This window comes from Oncorhynchus kisutch, linkage group LG16 (assembly GCF_002021735.2).
Source record: "Oncorhynchus kisutch isolate 150728-3 linkage group LG16, Okis_V2, whole genome shotgun sequence".
Taxonomy (NCBI): Eukaryota; Metazoa; Chordata; class Actinopteri; order Salmoniformes; family Salmonidae; genus Oncorhynchus; species Oncorhynchus kisutch.
In genome coordinates, this window is record NC_034189.2 from 42,543,933 (window position 1) to 42,557,742 (window position 13,810).

Consider the following 13,810-nt stretch of genomic DNA (forward strand, 5'->3'; position numbering starts at 1 on the left):
TAATTTAGCACGCCCAATTTTTCAGTTTTTGATTTGTTAAAAAAGTTTGAAATATCCAATAAATGTCGTTCCACTTCATGATTGTGTCCCACTTGTTGTTGATTCTTCACAAAAAAATACAGTTTTATATCTTTATGTTTGAAGCCTGAAATGTGGCAAAAGGTCGCAAAGTTCAAGGGGGGCGAATACTTTCGCAAGGCACTGTATCTCAGAAGAAGCATGTGCTATCAGACTTCTCTCAAACATTCTACTGAACTTAACAAGGGCTGCAGTGGGGGATCTTGTGTTTAGTCAACATTCTCCTCTCCTACATGAAGATACATAAATAAGTTCTGATTCAAATCCATATTGCCTTATTATTCTGCTTTTTAATCGATCTAGATCGGAAAAGTTGAAATGTAAAGTGTCAGTTTCTCTGACTCCGACAGTGTAGCATTTTGGGTTATTACGTAGTTCCCAAAGGATTGGTTCTGGGCAGTGAAGCCATAAGGTCAAGCTGGCAAAGTGTCCATTGGAATACCAGTCCCCGCCGAGACAATTCCAAGACAACAAAAGATAGTGTCCCAATCTGATATCGTAAAACATTACCCCGAGGAGAACTTGAAGATTTTGGGCATGCACACACAAAAACTGACAAAAACAGCAGGGTTTAATTTCAAACGTTAATATATTTTTCTATTTCATAGCGAACATATGCATCCAATTTGACACCCTAGTCACCCTCACTTGCAACAACATCAGAGTACTTGAACAGGCTGATGTTTTTTTTAAGATGCTTCTCAAAATAAATATTTTCTTTATAAAACAATAAAACTTCAAATAAATATTCTTTCCACTTAAAACAATGTTGAAATGAGAAAATAAAGATTTTCTTATAGGGTCACTGTACAATTTACATGTGGAGTTGAAGGGATAAGATGTGTAAATGTCCTTCTCTTGTAAGGCAAACATCAAAAATGATTGATATACATTCCCATGAATATACACCATTAAACATTGTATTATATAATATATATGGATCTATCATCAAGGTGCCTCTGGTTTGGCAGAATGCTTTGCACAGTTGAAATATTATATATACAAAAATAAAACATCTCTGAGGAGGTCATTTGCTAATTTACATACTTTTGCGATTACTATTCACAAACAAGTTAGTCAGGAGAGTCTGTCCATAGCATATCAGTTGTATTAATACATGTCAAAAGAGCTAACATTCTGGACTTCGATTAAAACAATACAAAATCAGGGCACTTGGTGATCAAGCAGCCTGTATTAACAACCATAGCTGAAAACAAACGACACAAACCACGTCAAACAGCTCAGCTTAGCCAATCTCCCAATCAACTTCTGACTACTGGGCCAAAACATGATGAGGTGATCGTTTCAGTTGCCCAAAGTTGTCAACCCCCATCGATTCTCCACAACACCCAAGGTACTTTCCCTTTACGTTGGCTTACAGTCAACGCTCTTACAGTGGACAACGTTAGTGTTCTTACACCGGCACCCCGGTCGCTTGACGCGGTCGTAGCAGCTCTGGCACGCGGCAAGACACCCTTTAGCTGGGAGGTAGCACAGGAGACAGGGTAGGAACAGGGAAAGGAGGCCCATGGCCGACCAGCGCACGCAGCAGTGCGACTGGCTGCAGGAGAAGGGCTTGTCGGCGCATGTATCCTCGTCGTCACTGGAGCAGTGATAGAACAGGCCCTTGACGCAGCACACGCAAGTCCCATAGTCCACCGCGTTCTGCACCGAGCATACGCACCGTCGGCCGCACATCCAGCAGGAGGGCAGGGCGCGCGGGCACATGCACTCCTGGCACTTGCACCGGCCACAGTCCTCACAGCGGTAGACATGTTTACCCAGCAGCCCCTCCCTAGCGGCAGGGGTACCACCACCGGGCACCGTGACCACCACCGCCCCTCCAACCGTACTCGCCAGGGGCTTCAATTCCTCCTGTTTAAGCTCCACCCGTTTGGGCTGGGTCCTGATTATCCGTTCGCTAACCGCCGGGCTACCCAGGAGCCTCTGCACGGAAGACGTGCTGCCTGTACTGGTTCTCGGGCTGTTTCTGGAGCCCTCTGTGCTAGAAGAAAGAGATAGGGCATCCCTAGGGGGGACTGTGGAGTGTGTGGGCTGGGGATGCTGGGGAAGTAAGTTCCTCTGGTTGGGCCTGGAGTACTGGGGCTCCAGTTGCTCATTGGTCCCCAGGTCCAGTGGCACCACCAGGTCATTCTTCTGCTGGGTGGGCAAGGAGCCAGGGGGCCTAGGGACCACAATGGGTCCCACCGTTGGTCCCTCTGTGTACTCATTACTGCTCCCGGTGATCCTGATCTGGTCCAGCGAGAGTACAGGGGCCTGCTGGCTGGGGTTTACCCCAGGATCGGGCTGACCTTCCTGGGCATGGTGAGGCCGGTGTAGCCTCCCGCTGTCACGCAGAGCACGCAGCAAGCCGGCCGACCCTCCGCCACCACTGCCATTTTGAGTACTGGTCTCCATCTTGGCTCTGAAGAAGGACCCCTCCGGCTGGCATTGAACACATCTGAAGTCCTGGAGAGAAAGACAGGCAAATATATACATGAGACGACCAGGTGACATTTGAGTAGAAACAACCCTATGTAAATCATAACTGATAAGGGTTTGGCAACATGGGTTGGCTAGCTACCAACTGGAGTTGTTTTGCTTGACATATAAATCAACACCTCACATTAGGAGTTACTGTTCCAATGTAAAAGTGTAGGCCTATGCCCAATTCCAATCATATCCCCTAACCGTAGGCACTTTCTGTTTGGTGTTAAAAGGATGTGAGAAGTAACAACAACATAATATATACCTAACAGTACCTCTAAGGCAGCATTTCACTATTTGTTTACCATTTCATCTGATAGGAGAATTTAAAACAAAGATTTGACATAATGAAACAGTCAGTGGATTGATCATGTTTCTGTACGTTGGGAAATGGACAGTAGGCATGCTGGGCCCTTCTGATTGGAGGACTTAGGTACATACCAACTATTTCCTATTACATGAGATATGTACAGGGAAAATAAAGAGCAATGCAAGGAAGAGAACACGAGGCAATGCTGAGAAAGGGCTAGTCTACAACTTCAACAAAAGTTGAGGCACTCAAACATGTCTTCATGCGCATACTGTGTATCAAAACTTGCATCCTTATATGTCCCATAACTAGAAGGTAGAGACTTTAGACTTGTTGCCACCATTTCCAAATGAGTGAAAAACAACTGATTGCTAGTTTCGAAGAACTCATAATTGAACATTTCTAAATATTTGTTAATTCACTCTGGAGGCAATTATTAGCCTAATATATCATGGTGTGCATGACACTCTTTTTTGAGTGTGCGTGTGTAGGGCAGCGGATGAGCCCAAAGACCATGACATTTGAGATGGGCTTTTACATAGACAAATGGACAGGCGAGACGGAAAAGTAAAAACCCAAATGTCCTATTATGAAATAGCCTAACATAAACGCCAATAGCCCCACCAAACATTCAAATATTGACTTTTATCATTCCACCTTTCTTCTATAATGTAAAATAGCCCTCTATTTTTGTTCGGAATATAAAAATTTAAAAAACACTTTTCAACTGCGCTAAATATGTGTTTATGTGTAGGCTACCGTTCACAGATTTGTATATACTAATATTATCTAGTCAAAATGCATGATCTACAGACAGGCTATCAATTGTTTTAATAAGAGGGTGATGTCTAGACCGTTATTCAGAAGGGGAACAACTTAAACCCTACATTTTAGAGCAAGAAGCTGTATGTTGGCCTATTCAGATGAGAAAATGCTGGGATTGCACGGGGAAGGTTGGAGAAAGGATGGGGAAAGTCAATGCGAGTCGGCAGTTGGAACTCCCGAGTCCGAGAGCATGCATAAAACTGAATTGGTAAGGCTACTCTTATGTTATAACTTTTAAACATTGTAACGACCATTGTTGTTGAAATAGCACATACTTATTTTCACGAACTCACCGTGTTCGCACCACTTCAGCCCCGTTTGTTGTATTAAATTCCAAATTCGAAAAGTTTATTCCTGTTTAGATTAATCTGGAATCCCATCCACACAACCCAATGCAATGATAAAGTAGCCACAAACAATATTTCCAGATTCCAATTTTAAGAGATCAAAAACATAGCCATACATTCCACTGCGAGAGAACCCGAGGCGAAATAGTGCCAAAAACGAATCAATCACTAGGGGCTTGCTGGCTCTCCACTTTTTTTGTGAATTAGAAAAGTGAACAAAATGCGCACGCGATACTTTTGAATCCGTTGAGTGTACACAAATAGCCAACGGCTTTCGAGTTTGTTGCACTCCGAGGTAGGCTGGACAGTTCTAAAAAATACTCGCTGTAATTGTTGAACGTTTGGCTGCCTTGCACACTGAGGTGCTTTCAAGTTTTCTCGTCTTGTTTTTTTCCCCTCTTTCCGGAGAAGAGGTCGGGTTTATGCTGTAAATGGCGTCATATGGAAGTGAGGGGGGACAAAGCAGTTGCTGTTTCAGAGGATATCTCGTATCCGGTCCCAGCTCATTGGCTGTAGCTACATGGCTTGCATTCACACTCTGTGCTATCAAACTGTTCCCAACTGCAAAGGGACGGGCCACAATCCCAGTGACAAAACTTCAGGCATTGCAAAACGTTCTAATATAGCCTAGACTACGTAAATTGAAGGCATGTAAGGTCTGCAGCTTGATAGGCGGCATTTGTTCAGAACGTGTGTTGCAGCACTGAATCGAGTTCTTAAAGTAGACTTTCTTGCAAAACAATATACTATATGTTTTTGTTTCCATTTGTTATAGCAATTGAAATTATTGATAATAGAGAAGGTGTATGGTAGGCTATTATCAATCTATTTAATATGCTTATTACTGTGTTATTGTCAGAGGAGAAGACCATATAGGTTGTAAGAAATACCCCGGTTTTCACTTAGGCCATTTGTAGAAGTTGTCATTGGACAGCAATTTCAGATGAAGAATAGTAAGGCAAATCCACGTCAGAGAGGGAAAAGCATTGAAAGTGGCAGTCAGAGTATCTCTGGGAATGGGATGATCATTCCTACTCATGATGCAGTACCTGTTTCCCTACATTCTAGTTTGTTATGTTAATGCTTTACTGGAATTAAGAAAATTGTACTGTACACAAAGTTTGTGTTGATTGCATCTCTATGACTGTGTTTAGACCTTGTTTACCTCCATTTTTGGGTGTATTAAATTTACAATGGACATTCACTTTAGGCTGCATTTTATATTATCCACCTCAATTTGTGATTATGTGAAAAGTAGTGCCCCCTGGTGGAATTACAGATGAACAGGACACTACTTGTTTCTGCAGGACCAACCTTCAGATGATACTTTTCTTGTTCAACTACATTGAACATATACAGAGATTGATTCATTGATATGGATTGTCTGCAAATACTACCCTTCCCTCCTTCAATACAGCCCACACACTATCATTCTGTCCTCACTCGTTTCCTTCCCTCCATACTTCATCCAATATTCAATGCCAGTCCTCCCATCCCCCTCTCCCCAGCAGGGCCCATGTAAAGCTGGGATGTTGTTACAGGCCTCCATGTAGAAATGTCCTTAAAACCATTTGATTGACACAAAGTGTACCCTTAGCCACTTACAGAGAATACAAGTTCGGTCCACCACAAGTTGGTTTGCTTCACTGTTTGTGGTAGGAGTTGAACTTTAAAGGAATGAAAGCCTAAACATGGCAAGAATATAACAGCTTTTTATTGTCATCAAAGAAAGAGAGGGAGATAGAGAGAAAGGGGGAACATGCATATACCTCTCTAGAATGCAGTGAAAGAGAAAGGAGAGTGATGAGGGGTCAAGGTAGGGTTTCTATAGCGATGAATGCCTCTTGTTGGCTGGGAGAGTTCCCAAAAAGCCGGAGACACTGCGACCTCCAGCTGAGGGGGAGCCATTGTTCGGGGCCTCCCTTTCAGCGGAAGAGGGGAAAAGGTAAGTGACAGCCCTATTGTCTGTCTGGGACTCCCACTGCTCGATAGGCCCTAGATTCCCCTTGTCACATCTTGTCAATGCCAAGCCCCCAGGAGAGTAGGGGGAGTGGGAGTGGACTGATGAGGAGTGAGGGACATTCAGGAAGTTAACTTTTAAAAAGTCTGTCAATAAACGACAATATCCTACCCCCCCTGTTTCTTACACTGACCCCCTCCCCCACAAGGACTGTGCCCCCCCCCCCCCCCAGCTCCCTTTGCTTCAGCTGTATTTCCTGTCTTCAATGCTGTGTCCCATCCATCCCAAAATAACCCTAAAGCCATACTTCAAATCCTGCTTCCTGAACCAAACAAGGAACAGCTGTCTCTCCCACTCTCTCTCTCTCTCTCTCTCTCTCTCTCTCTCTCAACCCCCCCTCCCTCAACCCCTTTCCCATCTCTACACCAAAGATGAAAAGGGGATGCAACGGAAACGGTGCACGCAGAGTTTGGGGATTTCAGGCAAAAGATAAACATGACATGACTGGAGTTTGGATTTACAAAGTCACCCCCCGCCAACATCTGAGACAATCTCCTCTAAACTTACACTGTATGGGGTTGAAATGAATGAAAGTTCGCTAATGGAACAAAATAGCATGTTTATCAATGAATTCCAGAGCTATCTTGTCAATCTTTATTTTCACTGTTACTTTTCCTGTTCATTTACCTGGCTTACGACACAGTTTGTTTCATTTTTCTCATGATGTAAAAATAAGAGATAGAGAAACAAAGAGACATTACTTTTATTAATGAGAAAAGCCTATCGAGCCCTGAGTTGGAGCAGGAAGTGGTATGTGGTGTGTGATCTGTAATAAAAGCGCATCACATATTGATAACACAAGTGGGTTAGCCTTCTCGCTCTTACCACAGCTGCTGACTCCAAAGACTGTTGGTCCAATTAAGATCGGGTTATGAACAGCCATTACACCAGGTTAGACTGAGAGTGTAGGAAGTGTAGCCTCTTATATTAAATCCTGACTGATTTTGAACCAGCTAGGGCATTCTCTATCCCCACTGTTGTGGTAACAGAGCCAGAAAGTGAGTCACTGAAGAATTCCAGGTCTGGATTAATGAGAAAGTCCTGGCACTCGATTGGACTGGCGAGGTCAGTTACATACAATTAAGACACAGTGTAATAAACCCCGTATCTCAGGTCACATTGGTTGTTGGACTTCTGACAGCTACATTTAGCTTTTAAGCTGTTTATTCCTTTTTTATAACTGGTTGTGTTGTAAAATATATGTGTCAGTTTGAGTATTGTGCAGGAAAGTGTACTAGGCTAGGCTTTATCAGATTAAACTTAATGTATATTTGTTAGGGCTACTTATACAGTTGAAGTCGGAAGTTTAAATACACCTCAGCCAAATACATTTAAACTCAGGTTTTTCACAATTCCTGACATTTAATCCTAGTAAGAATTCCTGTCTTAGGTCAGTTAGGATCACCACTTTATTTAAGAAATGTCAGAATATTTGTAGAGAGAATGATTTATTTCAGCTTTAATTTCTTTCATCACATTCCCAGTAGATCAGAAGTTTACATACACTCAATTAGTATTTGGTAGCATTGCTGTCACCCCCTGACCATAGAGAGCCTTTTTATTCTCTATTTTGGTTAGGTTGGGGTGTGACTAGGGTGGGTAATCTAGGTTGTTTTATTTATATGTTGGCCTGGTATGGTTCCCAATCAGAGGCAGCTGTTTAGCGTTGTCTCTGATTGGGGATCATATTTAGGCAGCCATTTCCCCTGTTATGGTGCCTCCTAACAGAGGGAGGTGCAGGAATCAGGAGCAGGAGAGCAAAGAAATCCCAGTGACAAAAGTTTCATGAGCAGTCCCAACACAACTACAACAGGGACTAAAACACGCCCAAAACGAGATTGCCACACACACAGGGAATAAAGCGTAACACATATGGAGGAGAAACCTCTAAAACTCAATAACAAAACAGCACAACTGCAGAGAGAATAGAAACCCCGTGGTGCAGACACGGACCCCTAAATAATGGATCGGTGGCAGCCAGTAGGCCGGCAATGACGACCGCAGAGCACCGCCTGAACAGGGAGAGGAGCCACCTTCGGTGGAAGTTGTGACATCCCCACTGGTTTTTGTGGGATCTTGTTTATGTGTAGTTGCCTGTGAGCACTCCATAGCTTCACATGTAATTTGCACTTTTATCGTTTTTTGTACGTTTCACGTATAAAAAGATGTGGATCCCATATCACGCCGATCCATTATTTAGGGGTCCGTGTCTGCACCACGGGGTTTCTATTCTCTCTGCAGTTGTGCTGTTTTGTTATTGAGTTTTAGAGGTTTCTCCTCCATATGTGTTACGCTTTATTCCCTGTGTGTGTGGCAATCTCGTTTTGGGCGTGTTTTAGTCCCTGTTGTAGTTGTGTTGGGACTGCTCATGAAACTTTTGTCACTGGGATTTCTTTGCTCTCCTGCTCCTGATTCCTGCACCTCCCTCTTGGTCCGAATGTTATTTCTACGATGGTGACAGAAGATCCCACCACACCAGGACCAAGCAGCATGCCCATGTAACAATATAACTTTAGACTGTCCCTTCGCCCATACCCGGGCGCGAACCAGGGACCCTCTGCACACATCAACAACAGTCACCCTCGAAGCATCGTTACCCATCGCTCCACAAAAGCCACGGCCCTTGCAGGGCAAGGGGAACCACTACTTCAAGGTCTCAGAGCAAGTGACGTCACCGATTGAAACGCTATTTAGCGCGAACACCGCTAACTAGCTAGCCATTTCACATCTGTCACACCCAGGAGGAGAAGGTATCTTGGACTTGGGAGGAGATCTTGGATGGGAAGGGATCCTTGACTTGGGAGGAAATCCTGGCAGGACAGGATCGCCTTCCTTGGCGGCAGACGCAAGGAGAGAAGGGAGGACAGCGACGACGCTGAAGAAGAACAGACCCAAAATGTTTTTGGGGGTGAGCACAAGGGGTGGCCGGTTGAGCCGTGGAGAGTGCCAGTGCCCGAATGGCAAACTCTGGAGGAGCGTGTCGTCAGACCATGGCCACAGAAACCCCAAGATTATGTTGGGGGGGGGGGCATGGAGCTGGTGGCTGAGCAGAGGGAAGAGCCAGAGACCACCTCGGAGGAGATAGAGAGGTGGTTGGTCGACCCAAGGAGAGTACCAGAGCCCGCCTGGGATTTGTTGGAACAGTGTGAGGAGGGATACCGGAGAATGGAGCTGGCTAGGAGTGTGCGGCAACACAGGCGTTTGGAGGAAGGTGTCATCAGTCTGGCGAAACCTGGGCCGGCTCCACGTATCTGGCCTCCAGTGTGCCCTGTGTCTCCTCCTCGCACTCTCCCTGAAGTGCGTGTTCCCAGTCCGGTACGTCCTGTGCCTGCTCCTCACACTTGCCCTGAAGTGTGTGTCACCAGTCCGGTACCACCTGTAACGGCTCCAACCACTACACCTCCAGTGCGCCTCCCCAGTCCTGTGCGTCCTGTGCCTGCTCCTCGTACTCGCCCTGAAGTGCGTGTCACCAGTCCGGTGCCACCTGTGCCGGCTCCACGCTCTAGACCTCCAATGCACTTTCCCAGTTCGGTACGTCCTGTGCCTGCTCCTCGCACTCGCCCCGAGGTGCGTGTCACCAGTCCAGAGCTTCCAGCAATGGTCCCCAGGCCAGAGCTTCCAGCGAGGGTTCCCATGCCAGAGCTTCCGGCGACAGTTCACAGTCCAGAGCTTCCGACGACGGTTCACAGCCCGGAACCTCCTGCGACGGTCCACGGTCCGGAACCTCCTGCGCCATGGCAGGAGCCTCCCTCTGCGCCGGTACCCAGTCTGGGTACGGTGTCCAGTCCAGCTCCATTGCCAGAGCCTTCCTCTGCTCCAGCGTCCAGTCCAGCTCCAAGGCCAGAGCCTTCCTCTGCACCGAAGTCCAGGTCAGGTCCGGTTTCCAGTCCCGCTCCATGGCAGGAGCCTTCCTATGCGCCGATGTCCAGTCAAGGCACGGTGTCCCGCTCCATGGCAGGAGCCTTCCTCTGCGCCGGTGCCCAGTCCATGCACAGCGTCCAGTCCCGCTCCTTGGCAGGAACCTTCCTCTGCGCCAATGTCCAGTCCCGGCACAGCGTCCAGTCCCGCTCCAAGGCTGGAGCCTTCCTCTGCGCCGGTGCCCAGTCCAGAAACGGCGTCCAGTCCTGCTCCATGGAAGGAGCCTTCCTCTGCGCCAATGTCCAGTCCAGGCACGGCGTCCAGTCCCACTCCAAGACCGGAGCCTTCCTCTGCACCGGTGCCTGGTCCAGGCATGGCGTCCAGTCCCGCTCCATGGCAGGAGCCTTCCTCTGCGCCGATGTCCAGTCCAGGCACGGCGTCCAGTCCCACTCCAAGGCTGGAGCCTTCCTCGGTGCCGGTGCCCAGTCCCGGTGTGGCGTTCAACCCAGCTCCATGGCCGGGGTCCTCCTCTGTGCCGAGGCCCAGTCCAGGCACGCATTCTACCCGGCTTCATGGCCGGACCCGTGGTCTGGGCGGAGGCAAAGTCCCGCACCAGAGCCACCACCGATGCTGGATCCGTCGGATGAGTGGGCTCTTCGTCCCACACCAGAGCCGCCACCGATGCTAGATGCCCACCCGGACCCTCTCATATAGACCAGAGTCCGCACCTATGGGGGGGGGGGGGGGGGGGGGGCAGAGCTTCCCTGACCATAGAGAGCCTTTTTATTCTCTATTTTGATTAGGTCGGGGTGTGACTAGGGTGGGTAATCTATGTTGGCCTGGTATGGTTCCCAATCAGAGGCAGCTGTTTAGCATTGACTCTGATTGGGGATCATATTTAGGAAGCCATTTCCCCACTGGTTGTGTGGGATCTTGTGTAATTGAGTCAGGTTTGTAGGCCTCCTTGCTCGCACACACTTTTTCTGTTCTGCCCACAAATTGCCTATAGGATTGAAGTCAGGGCATTGTGATGGCCACTCCAATACCTTGACCTTGTTATCCTTAAGCCATTTTGCCACAACTTTGGAAGTATGATTGTGGTCATTGTCCATTTGGAAGACCCATTTGTGACCAAGCTTTAACTGATGTCTTGAGATGTTGCTTCAATATATCCACATCATTTTCTTACCTCATGATGCCATCTACTTTGTGAAGTGCACCAGTCCCTCCTGCAGCAAAGCACCCCCACAACATGATGCTGTCACCCCCGTGCTTCACGGTTAGGATGGTGTTATTCCGCTTGCAAGCCACCCCCTTTATTCTCCAAACATAACGATGGTCATTATGGCCAAACAGTTCTATTTTTGTTTCATCAGAACAGAGGACATTTCTCCAAAAGTACGATCTTTATCCCCATGTGCAGTTGAAAACCGTAGTCTGGTTTTTCTATGGTGGTTTTGGAGCAGTGGCTTCTTCCTTGCTGAGCGACCCTTCAGGTTATGTCGATATAGGACTCGTTTTACTGTGGATATAGATACTTTTGTATCTGTTTCCTCCAGCATCTTCACAAGGTCCTTTGCTGTTGTTCTAGGATTGATTTGCACTTTTCGCGCCAAAGTATGTTCATCTCTAGGAGACAGAAGACGTCTCCTTCCTGAGCGGTATGAAGGCTGCGTGGTCCCATGGTGTTTATCCTTGCGTACTATTGTTTGTACAGATGAACTTGGTACCTTCAGGCATTTGGAAATTGCTCTCGAGGATGAACCAGACTTGTGGAGGTCTACAATTCTTTTTCTGAGGTCTTGGCTGATTTCTGTTGATTTCCCCATGATGTCAAGCAAAGAGGCACTGAGTTTGAAGGTAGGCCTTGAAATACATCCACAGGTACACCTCCAATTGACTCAAATAGCCTGTCAGAACCTTCAAAAGCTGGAAGTTTTTTTCTGGAAGTTTTCAAGCTGTTTTAAGGCACAGTCAACTTAGTGTATGTAAACTTCTGACCCACTGGAATTGTGATACAGTGAATTATAAGTGAAATAATCTGTCTGTAAACAATTGTTGGGAAAAATTACTCATTCACAAAGTAGATGTCCTAACCAACTTGCCAAATCTATAGTTTGATAACAAGAAATTTGTGGAGTGGTTGAAAAACGAGTTTTAATGTCTCCAACCTAAGTGAATGTAAACTTCCGACTTCAACTGTAAATGTATTGTTCATATATTGTTCATATATGCCCGTCAGTTAGTTTATTTAACTTCCATCTAGCTCAAATTAAGGTTCAACCTTTCCCATGTATCCCTCAAAATTCCATAACAAACTCTCAAAATCCCTTTATCTCAGGGCCAGATGTGGTAGAGTACTTACACGTCATGCACAGGTTAGAATACTTACAATGAATGTCTTCACAGATGTCAGACCCCTATTATACACATTCTTGACCGATAAAACGGACCATTGGTGTACATGAGAGGAGTACATTTGCTGCTGCTTCTGCACACTAGACTGAATCTATCTGGTGCATTGGTTGATTCTTAGGTAGGAGGGGGAGACTGGACAAACCACTAACCACTAATTGGGAATCAATGAGGTGACATGAGTGGGGCCAACTAGAAGACACTAAGAGTGACACAAATTAGGTGCTTAGTGGCTTTTTAAGGAGTGAAATATCTGTTGTTGCTATATGGGTTGCACCATTGCTTACAATGGTAGTATAAACTATCTAGCCTCAAGACTAAATGATAACAGGTATTGGACTTTTGGAGCATTTCAGTTTCAGATTAGGGCCTTTACACTGTTTTTTATAGTCACTTCTCTGGAATTATTCTGGCATAGCAAAGTTGATACTTGGCAACCTTGTCCACACTCCAGAGTCTAGGAATCCAGACCAACATAAATAACTATTCTAATTTCCTCAGCCTAATGATCTTAATAGAAGGTTTGCACATAAGAACACAACTAGAGCAATGTGACAAACTTCTAATGACAGTATAATGTACACTAAAGCAGGATAGGTATCACAAATTAATTGTCCAACCTATTACCCTGGAACATTGTGTAAAAAATGAAGGTAAAATCCAGAAGGAAATATGTTTACAAGATCCAAACGGATTATTCTCCGCTCTTGCACACACCTGGGCTATATGAACTTCACCGTGTGCTTTTATTCATTAAAATGTTCCTCCCAAGTTGACAGAAACCACTCATACCATGCAAAAGCAATCATATCCATCATGTTAATAGATTTGGATGAAATTGTCCATGGATCCTTAATAGCACAATGATTCCTGTGTGCACCCATATCTATGAAAATAGTAATAAATCAAGTGTGTCTATTCATTAAATAAACATGCCTAATCTCCCTTTAAGTACCTAATTTACTGGTGTAAGCATTACTTTGGAGACAAAGTGGCAGGCCAGTCTTCTAGAGACACAGTTTGGACTGTTTGGGTCTCTGGAATGCAAAAAGTCTCTCATAAAAATGGATTAAAGGAAAGAACTTGGTCTGCTGCAGCAACCCTACACTGTTAAGGACCCCTGTGCCCATTCACTCTCTGTGCTCACTGTTAGACCACTGTGTGTGTCTATGTTTTGGCTGATTTATGGATACCTACCTAAAGACCGGAGCCAAAAAATGTCTCCCTGGGCACCGTCTGTTTATCCACTCTTTGTATCTGAAAGGAGAAAAGTGCAGCAGTACACAATTCTTTGGCAGTTGGGCATGGTTACAATGTGACAATGATCCCATTGAAATAGTCAGAGAAAAATAGTGCTGAGGGAGAAGTGAAATGTTGACTCCGCTGTTGTTTCTTTTAGATGAGTTGCTAATAGCTAAACTTGGACCACATGTTTATGGTAACAATAGGACACCAGAATAGCAGTCAAAA

At 45.7% G+C, this 13,810-nt stretch overlaps 1 protein-coding gene across 2 annotated transcripts; it reads right to left on the bottom strand.

Moving 5' to 3' along the window:
* Nucleotides 1-648: 648 nt before the first annotated feature.
* Nucleotides 649-4,509, bottom strand: LOC109878164 (protein sprouty homolog 2-like). 2 transcript variants are annotated; one of them, XM_031792479.1, is made up of 2 exons: nt 3,976-4,509; nt 649-2,547 (listed from the first exon to the last, which is right to left on the bottom strand). In XM_031792479.1, the coding sequence occupies exon 2, from the start codon at nt 2,494-2,496 to the stop codon at nt 1,444-1,446; it is 1,053 nt and encodes a 350-aa protein (XP_031648339.1). In that variant the 5' UTR covers nt 2,497-2,547; nt 3,976-4,509; the 3' UTR covers nt 649-1,443. The 2 variants fall into 2 exon arrangements, with proteins under 2 accessions (XP_031648339.1, XP_031648338.1); XM_031792478.1 differs by having other exon boundaries at nt 3,994-4,508.
* Between the last annotated feature and the right edge of the window lie 9,301 nt (nt 4,510-13,810).

Excerpts from the sequence above, each read along its gene's own strand:
- LOC109878164 (XM_031792479.1), bottom strand. The coding sequence starts at position 2,496 with ATGGAGACCAGTACTCAAAATGGCAGTGGTGGCGGAGGGTCGGCCGGC.